General features: G+C 32.0%; 1 protein-coding gene across 5 annotated transcripts in view; it reads left to right on the forward strand.

Moving 5' to 3' along the window:
* Window positions 1-15,855, forward strand: part of LOC105197972 (DNA (cytosine-5)-methyltransferase PliMCI) — a 67,718-nt gene that overhangs the window by 32,322 nt on the left and 19,541 nt on the right. For all 5 annotated transcript variants that reach the window (XR_003269508.2, XR_003269509.2, XM_026141132.2 and 2 more), the window contains exons 9-12: window positions 3,841-4,173; window positions 6,936-7,087; window positions 10,070-10,404; window positions 10,496-10,607. Coding sequence is in view for 3 of the 5 variants with exons in the window: in XM_026141132.2 (XP_025996917.1) it covers window positions 3,841-4,173; window positions 6,936-7,087; window positions 10,070-10,404; window positions 10,496-10,607 (932 nt within the window). In the remaining 2 variants the exon portion in view is untranslated. The remainder of the gene's footprint in view (window positions 1-3,840; window positions 4,174-6,935; window positions 7,088-10,069; window positions 10,405-10,495; window positions 10,608-15,855) is intronic.

Consider the following 15,855-nt stretch of genomic DNA (forward strand, 5'->3'; position numbering starts at 1 on the left):
CACGGGCGGTAGTTACCTGACACCCTGTGTATATATGTATATATATATATATATATATATATATATATAAAAACTTGTGGCTAGCAATGAAAAATGGATCTTGCACAATAATATTCCACGTAAACATACTCGAAAGCTGACAAATATATTCAAAAACCAAGGCCAAAGACAATTTGCATCCTGAGAAAGTGCTTCCTGTTTGACGGGATTGCGAAGAAATTTATTTTGAGATGTTTCCTGTGGACTAACCAATTAATTTTGTCAAGTTCTATCAACAATTAGGTAGTATAAAGATAGCAATCTAGAAGAAGCGTCCAATTCTGATCAATAAAGGAGTTGTTTATTTTTCATCGTAATAACGTGTGTGAAGCTAGCATATCATATTTTGGCATCCTATGAAACAAGGACAGTTCTGCTCGCATACACTATAATTCTACAGTTCTGGATATTTTTTAGCAATAGTTCTATTGAATTACGCCAAAAAAATATTTCAAGAAATGATATGCTAACTTTTTGTTATACCTTCCAGCATCTCATCAAGTTTCGAATATATAAAGTACGAATATTTAAAGAGTTCTACCGTTTCTATCTATTATATCATCTATTATATTATTTCATCTTTATTAAATGCATTTTATACGCTAGAATGTAATATGCTAGCGTCACTATTGATGATTCTGGCTTTGTACAATCATAAAATCATAGTTCTCAGTCCCTAATATCATATACATTACAGTTCTATCAAACAATAATAATTAAACTATTCATTTATAATTATTATACACGTCCAGAGTGCTTAAATGTGATATGCTAGCTTCACTATCGATAGTTCTGGCTTTGTACGATCATGAAATCATAATCCTCAGTCTCTGACATATTACATTTAAGCACTCTAAACGTGTATAATAAATATAAATAAATAGTTTTTTGATAGAACTGTTATGAAAATGGTATTAGGGACTGAGAACTATGATTTTATTTTCGTACAAAGCCAGAACTAACGATGTGAGGCTAGCATATCACATTTAAGTACTCTGGACGTGTATAATAATTTATAAATAAATAGTTTAGTTATTGTTTTTTAAACAATAACTAAACTATTTATTTATAAATTACTGTTATGAAAGTGATATTAGAGACTAAGAACTATGATTTTATTCTCGTACAAAGTCAACTATCGATAGTGACGCTAGCATATTTCAGCGTGTGAAATGCGTTTAATAATAATAATAAAAAATTTTTTGTATTGTTCTTATGGCCAGAACTATTGATATAATGGATAGAAACGGTAGAAGTCTTTGAATATTTGTACTTTATGATTCATACATTCGAAATTTGATGAAATGGTGGAAAGTGTAACGGGAAGTTAGCATCTCATTCCTTGAAATATTTTTTTGGCGTAAAATTCGATAAAACTATTGCTAAAAACTATCCAGAACTGTAGAACTATAGTGTATGCAAGCAGAACTGTCCTTGTTTCATGGAATGCCAAAATATGATATGCTAGCTTCACACACATGTAATAACGTGAAATCACTCATTATAAAATAGACTTTGCACAAACTAAACTGAAATAAAATATCATATCACACTTGTTGTATTCTTCTGATACTGCATCATCAGATCATCACTTTTAGTTACTGCAAAACAATTTGAATAGGAAATAATTTACATCTTTGAGCTGTCGAAAACCATATTTCTTCTTCAATAAAAAACCGAGGATGTTTTATAATCGAGGCATTGGAGTGTATTACCAAACGTTGGGAAAAGATTGTAAAAAAAACAACGGGGATTACATAATTGATTAATATAAAAAATTTATATGTCAAATTACTGTTCGAGGTTTAATAATAAATCGAACACAAACTTTTGTACTCAATATACGTATGCATGAGTAGAAAAGAGTTCTCCCTCGGCTCTTCTTTCCTATGGGACAGGGAGCTGCAGCCGAAAGATTAAGGAAGTATTCCGAAATTCACTGTAAGTACTGAAAATCTACAGTTTACATTACGTATTCTATAGCTTTTCAATACTGGCAGTGAATTTCGGAACGCAGCCCACGAGACACAGTAGTATTTTGTGTCAAGTAAGCGCGTAGCATAAGGAACGAGTGGGAGATTCGTCGTTTCTTTACGCGAACCGGCGAATTGTGCTTCCAAAATTATCGAATCTCAATAACGACTGAACCGATCAGTTCTGTGACATAATCAGTAACTTAGATTTGAATTATATAATAAAAATAATTTTATATTTTTTCTTTCCGTGCTCTTCGAGCGGAGATACCGACGCAAAGTCCAAATCTCTAAATTTTTATTTAAAAAATGTGATTATCGTCGTCGTCATTGTCGTCTCTTGTACGAATCACGTTTTCTACACCAGTGACCCTTGTTTATAAGTGTGTCGAAAATGATGAGTGAGAGAACGAAAAAACGAGTGTCGAAAACGAAAAAAGCAAGCGAGATACGCAGTTTCAAAGAACTAGTTTCTCACACGCAAGGAACAGGCAAGACTATTCTATGTATTTTTTAAATGTATAACACTATCAAAAACGGTGTTATATCGGAAAATATCTTTCTTAGACATCACGATCATAATACTTTAAGTTACATTCATAAATGGGCCATGAGGGACAACCAATAATATAAGGATGAAAGTAATCATCGACAAAGTGATTGTTGAATTTTGAGCTACTTATACAGTGTAAAATATTTTTTTTTTTTTAATTTTTATGTAATATAATTTTTTATGTAATATTTCTAAAGTATAAATATATCCAAGAAATCAGAATTTTGAAATATTTCTTGAAATGTTTCAGAAATATTTTAAAAAATATTTTTAAAGTATTTCTAAAGATTTCTTGAAATATTTTAAGATATCTTCATTATAAAGATATCTTGGAGTGACAAGAAAGTTATTTTTCACTACGCGATAGGTTTTCTTTTTTTCTTAAATTAATTTATTTGATTGTAATTTAATATTATAATTATATAAGATGCTTTTTTTTTTATTTTTAGATTTTACATAATGATATATTTTGTTTAAATTTAGAGTTATGTTTAATTCCTTCGTTGACTCTCATAGTTGGAGTCTAACTCTCTTAATAAAAGAAAATTTGTAAAACATTTGTGATATACACTCGACACCAAGATTAAAGGATCACCTATTTTGACTCCCAAAAATAGGCGAAATTCAAGAATGTGTAACTTTGTCAAAAATAATCGTAAAAAATGTTTAAAAAGTATTTTAAAGCTTGAAATCTCTAGTTTCGACATTAATAATTTATTAAACGATTCACAGATTGTTTACAAAGTTACGTGGATTAAAATGGAAATGCATCAAATCTCGAAATGTTTTACAAACTTTGCAAAACTTTACGGCGTAAAATAAAAATTGCACATAAATGCGGTTTACAACATTCGAAAGCGTAACTCTTTACCTTTGCGTACTTGTTGATTTTTTTTCACTAAGTTATTTGATACCGGAGCAACAATAAGAGCAGAAAATGTTATTACATAATGAAATCAAAATGTACAATAATTTACGGGTAAGATAAAAATGGAGCGAACTTTGAGAGGATTAAAAAAAATTGTTGCCATATATTGTGGGAAAAGAGCGGGAAGGATTTTTTTACTTTTTTTGTTCTTTCAAAGAACAAAAAAAGGAATATAATAAATTTATTAAAACTGTTTTAATTTTATTCGAAATTTTATTCGAAATTTTTGGAAAATTCGGAAATTCTTTTATTTAAAATTTTATTAATCCTGTATCTGGAATTCAATTTACATTCACATATATTTTTTTGGAACAACTTAAATAATCTTTTCATTGTTTACATTGCAGAATGCACAGTAAATATCTCTATGGTCATGGGTAAATGCTACCTGGCATATTTTAAAAACATGAGTGAATCTATTGAAGAATGGTCGATGGGCGGCCCGGATAGATTCTATTTCACCGAATCGTATAATCCTAAAGAAATGACATTTGACGAACCACCTCACGACATTATTAATATGAGTAAATTTGGAAAGGGAAAAGGCAAGGGAAAGGGGAAGAGTAAATCTGCAATGAAAGTGGAAGAGACTGAAAAGAAGCAGATTTTTGAAACACCCGTGGACTATCCTGTTATACCAAGAAAATTGAAAATGTTGGACATATTTGCTGGTTGTGGAGGTATGTTTAGGAGTGTATATATATGTGTGTGTGTGTGTGTGTGTGTGTGCGTGCGTGCGTGTGTGTGTGCGCGCGCGCGCGTGCATGCGTGCGTGCGTGTGTATGTCTGTATATAATTTGTGTATGTGTATATATAATTTGTTCTTTTTTTGTTCCCTTCCTTTATTTTCTTCTTTGTTTATCGTATCAATATTGAATCAATTTTTCAGAATTATAATATTGCAAATATTGAATCATTTTAAACGTAAACTCAATATTGAAAGACATTGCAGAAATTTCTAATATCCATTGAATGTCTTACAAACATTATAACTCAATATTTAGAAACATTGTTCAATTGATGCAATATTTATTCAGTGTATTTGGAATGTAGATTTTATACATATTATATGTACATTATATTGTGTGCATTTAACAAATTAAATAAAATAAATAATGTAATATGTAAAATTAGTTTCAAATTATTAGAAAAAATTTACATGTAAAAGTAATATTGTTATTACTTAAAACGATTCTTATTACTTAAAATTGATTCTTTTGGTGTTTTTTTTTAATATACTAGATGGATAAAGTATATTTTAGGAAGCCAAACGAACCAATTGTAAATAATTATTATTATTTAAAATTGGCTCTTGAATATTAATTATAATTAATACAAAAATAAATGTATCCTATTTGTATCCTATAACCTACTTACTGTTTCTATGTAGTTATATGATGAATTGAACAAATAACGCTATTATGTTGTACAGGCTGTACATGACTTGTTTGCAACAATTGACTACTCAGTTTATGTATTCTATTGTTGATAGTGAGATTAAAAGACTTTTTTGTTTACGTTTCTCATGATCTAATGCTTCGTAGAAAAATTATTGTTTTTTATAATTATCAAGTGATTTTATTAAGTGGTTATTTATCTCGGCAGTTTATATTATTGTAGCTTCATATTCATACTTTACAATGCTGTATATAATTTATTTTTGTTATAGCATACCTAAGAATCTTTGTAAATTAATGTTTAAAAGATATTAAAGTGATGAAAGGTAATTAATTTAAAATAATTAAAGAATATGAAATTCAAAAATATCAATTACTTTTGCGGTTTATTGTAAAATTTGTTCCAAAGTTCGAAAGGACTCGTGTCACATGGATTTGCGATTTTCCACGTAAAGCGAGATTTACTCTATAACTCCTCCCCCTCCTGTTTACAGAGCGAAACGAAATTTATAATTATTTTGTTTTACATAGATTTTCGACTTTTTGAAAATATTAAAAGTAGAAAGATACAAGTAATGTTTTATTTATGTTGGGTAAATTTGAAATTATAGAGCCAATTTTTATATCTTTATAATAATTTTTTAATGAATCAACGATGAGCAGAGATTTAAACTTGTTGAAGGTCATTCAGAAGTTATGACCTTGATAATATATATTGAAGTCAAGGTCATCGGAGGGTGGTCCCCATCTCTGTATAATTTCCTATACTTTTACTTATTTAGCACATTACTTCTTAAATAGTTAACATAGACAATATTTTAAAATAACTAAATATTGAAGTCAAAATGATAAACTTGCAAATTAATGCATTTTTGGATTTTTTTTTTTTTAGGTAATTTAATCAATGTTATTTCAATATTGCAGCATTATCAATCAATGAAGAAGAATATACAACATATTTATAAGGTCTGTTGTTCCCTTGTATATTTCGGAAAAGGTTCACAATTATGAAAAACAGCGAAATGCATGCTCGATTATTTCGAGGAATTATTTTTTTTAAGAAAGTCGAGATGATTGCTTCTTCTCGTGAAATGCCCAACTCAAAAATTTCATTCGCCATATTATCGTATATTGTGAAAGGAAAAAAAATAGAATTGTTTGTTCAAAGCGGAAGCTGTTATGTTGATTTGTTTGTTTAAGGTCAAAATTAAAAAAAAAGGTTAATTTTCAAAAAATTGCTATTTAAAATTTTTTATTTGGAAAATTTTAAAAAACATTGGAAGTGTGAAAATGTTCTTTTTAATTTTTTTCTATTATAGACGTATAAAATCGCGGAGGACCATATAACATGTAAGGCGAGACAAAATTTTTTAATATAACAACATATAAACAAGAAATAAAAATTTGAAATACATTGATAATGATTAAAGAATTTAATGAACAGATAGTGCAAAAACTGCAAATTATAAGACACATTGTACACAACACCAGTTTCGCTAGTATTACCTTTTCCAACCTCCAACTTATGAATTTAAAAAAACGAACATTTACCTCAAATGTCTTTTTTTAGGATTTTCCGAATGAGAATAACGATTTTTTAAATAATGAATTTTTAGAATTTTGATTTTAAATAACTTCCGAACGGGTGAACGTGTATTAACTTCCACTTTGAACCAAACATTTGGTTCAAAGTGGAAGTTAATACACGTTGGCCCGTTTTATTTTGTTATCCTTTCAAATGATATACTGTAATATGTCGGACTTTATTTGAGATTTTTGGATTAGGTTCTCCACTTCTTGAGAAGAACTTTTTCAATCTTCTTAAAAGAATAGTTCCTTGAAATGATTGAATACATATTTCACGGTTTTTCCTAATTTTGTGCCGTTTCCGAATTATAGAGAATAGTAACAGACTTTATAAAAACCATGTAGATTCAATGTTTAGAAACATTCATACTTTAACATTCTTTTGATGTTCTGTTTAGAGTTTTATCGTTTTCTATTTCTCTCATTTAAGTCCTTTTATTATCACTTTTGTTTGGCAGGATTATCTGAAGGAATGCATCAAGCGGGAGTAGCTGAGAGTCTATGGGCAATTGAGAAAGAGGAAGCCGCAGCAAATGCGTATCGCTTGAACAATTCGAAGGCTACAGTTTTTACAGAGGATTGCAACATATTGTTACAAAAAGTGATGAACGTAGGTTTCTGTCACACCATTTTCTATATATTTAGAATAACTTCAGTATACAGGGTGTCAGGTAACTACCGCCCCTGGTTTCATGGATTGATAGATCAAGTAAAACTGAGCAGAAAAGTCTTTTACCATTTTTTAATATTTGCCATAGTTAACGAAATAAAAATTAATAAAGTCTGCGAATAAGCGCGTATCACCACGCGCAAGGACCGCCCGCCAGTCGCCGAGACGTAGGCAGCCGCGGCTGTAGGGGCGGCGCGGTGCGGTGAGGAGGGAAAAACAGCAGTAGCTGCGGCCTGCGAGCGGCGCGGCAAGGAGGGAGAAGGCTGCCTCGGCTGCCTACGTTTCGGCGACCGGTGGGCGGTCCTTGCGCGCGGTGATACACGCTTATTCGCAGACTTTATTAATTTTTATTTTGTTAACTATGGCAAATATTAAAAAATGCTAAAGGACTTTTCTACTCAGTTTTACTTGATCTATCAATCCACGAAACCAGGGGCGGTAGTTACCTGACACCCTGTATATGTCGCACCTATCTAAAACTTAATTTGTCAAGTATGTTTAAGTATAAGGGAAATAAATTAAACCTATAAAAACTTTATTTTGTCTACTATAAAAAAAAATAAAAATACGATATATTCTTATATTAGAAAAAACTTTAAAAAAAGTTTGCATTTTTCCCATGTATTCCATGGGGGTATACGGCGTATAGATTATTTACGAATAATGCTCATAAATAAAACTTAAAATGACATAACTTAGAAAATATTTTTATGAAGCTTATTAGGTAATGAAAATGATATATATGGAGCATTTTTTGTCAAGTCGGCCACCAACCGTTCTAAAAATTGTACTCGACGTAGAAAAACCATCTTGCACATAAATGTAGTTGCATAAGCAATTTTTCCATTTTATTTCTATTTTTGTGCTTCTCCTTTTTTACTCTTATTTTTGTTGCTAAAATAAAAAGTGATTTATATTTTATTAAATAAAGTATTCTAATTAAAATTTATGCCAAATAATTCTGCTAATAGAGAAACTTTCACTTTTGAAGCAATAATTTTAACCAATTTTTCAAAAAGTCAAAATTTCTCTCTCTCTCTCTCTTTCTCTATCTCTCTCTCTTCTATTGCGAATTTTGCTTTGTAGAGGTGCCGTTCAAGTGAGATATACATCTAAAATCTACCTTCAAAGACCTTTTCAATGATATATATCATTAAGTATGAAACTTTACACATGTGAATATCTTTTCTTCCTAAAAACAATAAAGAATTTGTTGCGAAAAATTACACTTTAGCCAAGCATCGAACGTGTGATCTCCCGACTTTTTGAGCGGGTAATTTTTAACGTAACTAAATTGATTTTATAATCATTAGCTTTAACTTACTTTAATACAAATAAAATAAATTGACTTACCCAAACCTGGATGTACAAGACATACTGAACAAAGAATACAAGGGCGAAGCATTTCTATTTTGTTGTGCTTTAGCCTTTACTATGTCTCTACACTTTATGTATCACGAAATTGCCGCTAAGTTTTTTACATTTCCTACAATAATTATTTTATATAAATTATAATAATTTGCTACTTTCCAATTAGCAGAATAGTTGTTTTTAAAACACAGTGACATTATATTATGTTCCGCTGTGTAAGATCTTTGTTGAAACATATTAAAATTCTAGTTTTAATACACTGAACAATAATCTTCTTCTATACAACGTAGATTATGTTTATATTATAAATGAACATAATTATTGTCTTTTGAACATACAATATTTTGGAAAATTGATGATATTAAAACATTTTATATGCTTCGGTTTTTATAGTATCAAGCGATGTAGCACTGTGTCACAGTTGGAATACTTTTTGTTGTAGTATTACATTGTGTCATCTATGTATTTTTTTGAAGCACAACCAATATTTTTTAAATATTTAAAAAGTGTTATAAAAAATAAATATTTGAAAAACATAAAACGTTACATGATTGGATTACTACGTTGCCTAATTCATTCAATTCACTATAGTTTTATTTATTAAAACTTTACCATACGCGATCGTTCTGATTTACTCCGCTCGTTTACTTCAACTCGTCGAAAATATAAGACGTACTTATATAGCTATGCTTATTTTGCTGATTTTTTTATTATATAGGGTGATTCAGAACGATCCATGTGTCTTTGTAAAAATGTGTTTTTGGATAAATTTTGAGACGATTTTTCCTGTACGAAAATTTTGGCCGACGCTTACTTTTTGAATAATAAAAAGATAAACTTAGCGAATCACGGGCCGTGCACACATGGTAGACAAAGGCGGTGCAACTCATCGAGGGTAAGCGCCCGCGTCGGACGATGAGTTGCGCCGCCTTTGTCTACCATGTGTACACGGCCCGTGATTCGCTAAGTTTATCTTTTTATTATTCAAAAAGTAAGCGTCGGACAAAATTTTCGTACAGGAAAAATTGTCTCAGAATTTATCCAAGAACACGTTTTTACAGGGACACATGGGTCGTTCTGAATCACCCTGTATAAACGCTGACATCTACAAAACTATTCAAATTGGAGCACTCGAAAAATGCCGCGATAGCATAGTGCTGCGTCGAAATAAATATGACAGCACTATGCCGTTGACAAATCGTAACGTTGGAACAAGCGCAATAGCATCATGCTACGCAAAATGTTAGCAGTAAAAAAAAATTAAAATCACAATTAATTTGATACTACCGATATGATATAAAACACATAACAAGTGATTGCGTGTAAATTACTTTTGCCTCTATTTTTTTTACTTTAACATAAATACTAGAGATACATACTCTATGCAAATGATTTGCCAATGATAAATTACAATTGTAAGATTATTATATTTAATTAATTAGAATAGATACACGTTACATCTTTTAATAAAAGTTTATTCTTTAAATTATAATAATATTTATAAGAGAAACATATTATATTTTCTTTGTATTTTGCTGTATTTTTTTTCAGGGTGATCAAGTAGATAATAATGGCCAAAAACTTCCTCAGAAAGGAGAGGTTGAACTCATATGTGGCGGTCCACCATGTCAGGGTTTCAGTGGCATGAATCGGTTCAATTCGCGACAGTATTCATTATTTAAAAATTCTCTTGTTGTCTCGTTTCTGTCTTATTGCGATTATTATAAACCAAAATTTTTTATAATGGAGAATGTGCGAAATTTCACGTCCTGTAAAAAAGGAATGGTGCTAAAATTAACTTTAAGATGTCTCGTTCGTATGGGCTATCAGTGTACATTTGGTATTCTCCAAGCTGGAAGTTATGGTGTGCCACAAACGCGAAAAAGGTTTGTTCCATTTTTTTTACTCACAATCGAAATGTCGCTTGATACGTCTAATTTGATTTTATTAACAATAATTTTTTATTTTATTTTGTAGAATGATACTCATAGCCGCTGCACCTGGAGAGATACTTCCAAATTATCCAGAACCAATGCATGTGTTTAATAAACAATGTTGCTCAACGACTGTAGTAGTGGATAACAAAAAGGTACATTTATTTTACCTTTTTTATACTTATGTGTATGTGTAGGGTTCCAAAATTACCGGAGGTCCTTTTATGAATGGATTTTTTTGGAATATTCTAAGACAAAAATTCTAATACAAAATCTATGAAATAGATTCTGTATTTAGGAATATTCTAATACAAAAATGTCGAGGTTGTAATATTAGGTTGAGTCATAAATAACTTCCGACACAGCTAGGTAGAATGTCTATGTTTGTATCTACCCATTATAAGTCACCGGACAAATGAGTTTTTGCTTTCACTAAATAGATAAGTCTTCTGACAACTGTTTTGTGTGGTGCACGTTTCATTAAACTGTTGTTCATAACCTTTAAAATAGAGAGTGAACAAGTGCATATTTGCCATGCTTTGGGAATTTAAACATGACAATAGTGCTAAAGCGACAGTTGAAAAAATATGCAGTGTATACGCTAAAAGTCTAATAAGCGATCGGACAGTTAGAAGTTTGTTTGCCAAATTCCATTTTGGAGATACGAATAGTAGGAAAGTTAAATACATCACAATCAACTGTTTGCCGCTACTTGGAAAAACTAGGGAAAGTCAGCAAGTTGGGAGTATGGGTAAAAAAACTGAAGTTATTTATGACTCGACCTAATACTTTTCAATTATAAGTGACTGAAGTTCACCAATTGTAACACTTAGAATTTGCGCGCTCAGACATGGTTTATCACATAGTAGTGAAGATGCATTTTGAAGTAAACTGTTATTCAATCATTCAGTCATTATTATCTTATAAAGACGTAGCAAGTGAATGAGAATGAAAGAGAGAGGGGTGATAAAGAGGAGAGGGGAGGACAGTACATGTGTATAGAAAAATATGTGTAGCATGCAGCTGATTGCAATGTGCGCCTCTATATAATCGCCCGTTTCGGACGGTGAGTTGCGCCGTTCCTGTCTACCTCGCGTACTTGATTCGTAATTTGCGAACTATTTCTCTTTATAATTCGAAAAGTAAGCCTTGGTTAAAATTTTTGTAAAGGAAAAATTGTCTTAGAATTAAATGAGGAATACATCTTTCTAAGAATACTAAGATTGTTTAGAGTCACCTTGTATACAGGATGTTCCAAATCACTCGCATGGTCACTTTTGAGGAGGTAGAAGAGATCGAGGTAAACCAAATGTCTTATATCATTTTGCGATATTTGCAATTTTTTTGAGCTGTTAAATATTAAAGTCGTACGAATAAGAGCGCGCAGAGAGAAAAGCATTTGCCCGCTTGAACCATAGGACGACCCAGCGCGTAGATCTGGCATGCTATCCTTTTCTTTACAGCGCGCTGCCCACCTATCATCGAACATCGGATCGTCAATGTCGACACGCTGAGCCGACCTACGGTTCAGGTGGGCAAGTGATTTTCTTTCTGCGCGCTATTATTCATACAACTTTAATAATTAGTAACTCAAAAATTATTGCAAATATTGCAGAATGGTATAAGACATCTTGGTTTATCTTAATCCCTTCTACTTTCTCACGAGAGATGTTTTATTTGGTTTTGGACACTCTGTATACAAGGTGAATCTTAATTGAAATTAAGGTTTGTAGGACATATGTTTATATGATGTTTTTTACTTACTTCAATGTATAGATATACCTCAATGTATAGATATACCTGAAGTATATTGACACGCATTTATAATAACCTAAAACACTGTATATACAGAATGAATCTAATAACGATTTCGGCTAGGGCGCACCGATTGCACATTTCAGATGTCAATGCAACTTTTGTATTTGGCTGGTCAAATAGTGCAGTCTTCTTTACCGGTGCTGCGTGTTTTTCTGGATACCTTTCGGTACACCGCACATGTGCATATTGGGTGTATATAAAGTGGTTCTGACAAAATAGTCTGAGCCAATTAGTATAATTGATAACGTATGGGTGTACGCCTTGCACACACTTGCACCAGCTTTATATAGGTGGCACATCAGTACGCCACCTACGAGGTGTGGCAGAAAAGTAATGAGACTGATTTTTTTGCAACAATTTTATTTTATTTTTATACATCAATGTTATCCCTCTTAAAGTAGTTCCTTTGGGCAGCTATACATCGGCGGAAACGTTGTTTCCAGTCTTTATAGCACTAGAAGACCTTAAGGCGATGCTGGAGATACCGACTAAACACTATTATTTTTAATTTCAATAAACTTTTTATTGAATTTACAGAATGATAAATCCTTCTCTACAATTAAAGTTTTGACAAAACATAATACGCTGGCTACAATTTGACACGAAAAACGGAAAAAAGTTGCAAAACTATGTGCTTCTGTAGTAGTCTCGTGACGATATATATTGTGTATAAAAGTTCTAGACTTTGTACCTACAAAATAACCATCCAGCGTACTGTGAATTACACGTAAGATTGTTAGTGTGCTTTCAAAACGATCCTAGAAGCTTTAGTATAAAAGATATTTCCAATAAAAAATATCGTGTTTATGTATGCGTGCAGAATCGATGTGAGAATCGGTGAAGAGTGAGACTGAGTGAGACAGAGCACTAGTTTAGTTCCTTGATGTTGCATTAGAGGCGCTAAAGTCAAAGGAACAAGGAAAGAGTGCGTTTGACAAAGAGCGCTAGCCTATTCCCCTTACTCTTTGCCTCACGCGCGACCCACAGTTCGTAGAAAAAAAATCTGTAGCAATCTAAAGTACCGACGTCGAGTGAGTTTCACCGTCAGTCCAGCATCGCCTTAACTGGAATCACTTTCAACTTCTCGGTTACGCTTCTTTGGTTATCGATAGTATCAAGATGGCGTTCTTTTAAATGGTTTTTGATCTTGGAGAACAAAAAACGTCACGCGGACTAAAATCGGCGTATAGGGAGGCTGGGAAACCACAGAAATCCCTTTTTTAAAAAAAAAGGGATTTCTGTAGTTCCTCAGCCTTCCTATTTGCCGGTCAAAAACTACTTAAAAGGACGTCATCTTGGTACTATCGATAACCAAAGGAGCCGAGAAGTTGAAAGTGATTCCAGTTGAGGCCCTCTAGCAGTGCTACAAAGACTGGAAACAACGCCTCCATCGATGTATAGCTGCCCAAGGAAACTACTTTAAGAGGAATAACATTGATGTATAAAAATAAAATAAAATTGTTGCCAAAAAAATCAGTCTTATTACTTTTCTGCCACACCTCGTATGTCGAACTGGTGCAAGTGTGTACAGTGCGTACACCCCTGCAATGTTGCACTAAATATTTTGAGTTCCACCGCGGCAGTGTATATTGCAACAACTACGAACACGAGATCGCGCGAAACGATACGAGAGCGTCATATTTTTTGTATCTTTGTTTTTATATTTAGCCATCGATTGCAACATAATTGTCCAGCCGAGACAATCGATAAAAGTCACAAAAATCAATGTTTTAAAACGTTCATTTAATGTTCCTTGCTTACTGGGTAGTTAATCTAACTTACCGTTTTATCGGACATTTTTCGTACAACCTCTTCAATGTAATTTTTAACTTTTGCTCTATTTTTTTGCGTAGTACAACTATATTCATTAATTCGTCTTTATTATTTTACGATGGAGACGTTAATAATTCCAATATCACATGTAAATCGTGACAGTGAGTGCTTTTTATTGTTCTTCTTGATTATTGATTCTCGTCTCCAAGATTACAGGAACGATACGACTGATGCAAAGATAATAATAGAAAATAAAGTACGAACTGACAGCGGATTGATAGCAACGGGCAAACACAGCCGAACACGTAGACGGCTTCAAACAAACTCATGGTGCTTTCCATTTAATGACACAAGTCGACACAGGCATTTATGATACTTGTGTCGACTTATCACTAAATGAAAAGCATCAGTTTTACCCGAATTATCAACATTACCGATATTACGTTAACTGGCTTCGACTATTTTGTCAGGTCCATTTTGTGTACACCCAATATGCACTTGTGCGGTGTACCGAGCCCAGACGAACACGCGGCACCGTTGAGAGACTGCACTATTTGACCAGCCGAACACAAAGTTGCACCGACATCTGAAATGTGCAATTGGTGTGCTCCAGTTGAAATTGCTAGATTCACCTTGTATATACACACAGAGTGTTTTATGAATTCATATTAATATACTTCAGGAGGTATATTTATACACTAAAATAATACACTAAAATAAAACACATCATATAAACATATCCTACAAACCTTAGTTTTTAAGTTATGAATAATTAAAGATAATATTTGAATTATTCATGTCGTGCATAAACACGCTACTGCACGCTTTAGCATTGAACTCCGCGTTTGTTCAAAAATATCATTCTTTAAATAGTCTTAAATCCATTTCGTATCCTTTCTCGCAGATTATCCATATTGTTTGCTGGTGTTAAATACATAATAGATTTTAAATAACCCCAAAAATAAAAATCTGAGATTAGAAGATTGTGTGACCATAGAATGGTCCACCTTGCCTTATCCATCAATTTACAAGAGCGTTGTCTAGGAATGCTCTCACTTCAAGATGAAAATAAAACGGAGCACTATCATGCATAAACCACAAGTTTTGCTTGATAGCCAAGGACATATCCAGAAATTTTGTCTGATTTGTATCGATGGATATTATTTGTAAACATTAGATAAGGTTAAACGCACTAACAATAAGCTGTTCAGCAACATGTGTTGACTCATAAGGTGGGCATTTTGAATATTATCTTTAATCATTTATAACTTGAAAAATAATGTATGTAGGATACATGTTTATCTGATGTTTTTTACTTATTTTAAAATATAAATTTACTTCCTAAATTATTGATATGCATTTATGAAACACCGCGTATGCATGTGTGTGCGTGTGTATATAGGGTGTTCGACAACAGGAGAGAATTTAAGGAGTGTTTATAGATGATAAAGTAACATGAAAAATCAAAAATAATAAAATTACGATTAAGGCTTTTTTTATTTATTAATGTTAAATATAGCGATGGTAATATTTTGTTAAACGCATTCAATAAAAAAAGCAATTTTAACAATCAACAACGTATAATATATTTAAAAAAAAATACAATTATTTCTGATTATAACGTGCCTTGAAGATAGCTGTTTTAATTTTTCTACATCTTTTCACTTTGAGTAATTGACGGCTTGGTTTTTGTTACTTTGATTTGTCCGAGAGAAGAATTTGAAGTTCTTAATGGTAAATTTGCCTTTTCTTTTTCTGTGATAATTCCTGCCTTAGAAGAAACAAATTTAATCTGGTTACCTCTAGTGATTA

The sequence above is a fragment of the Solenopsis invicta genome, chromosome 4, assembly GCF_016802725.1.
Source record: "Solenopsis invicta isolate M01_SB chromosome 4, UNIL_Sinv_3.0, whole genome shotgun sequence".
Lineage (NCBI taxonomy): Eukaryota > Metazoa > Arthropoda > Insecta > Hymenoptera > Formicidae > Solenopsis > Solenopsis invicta.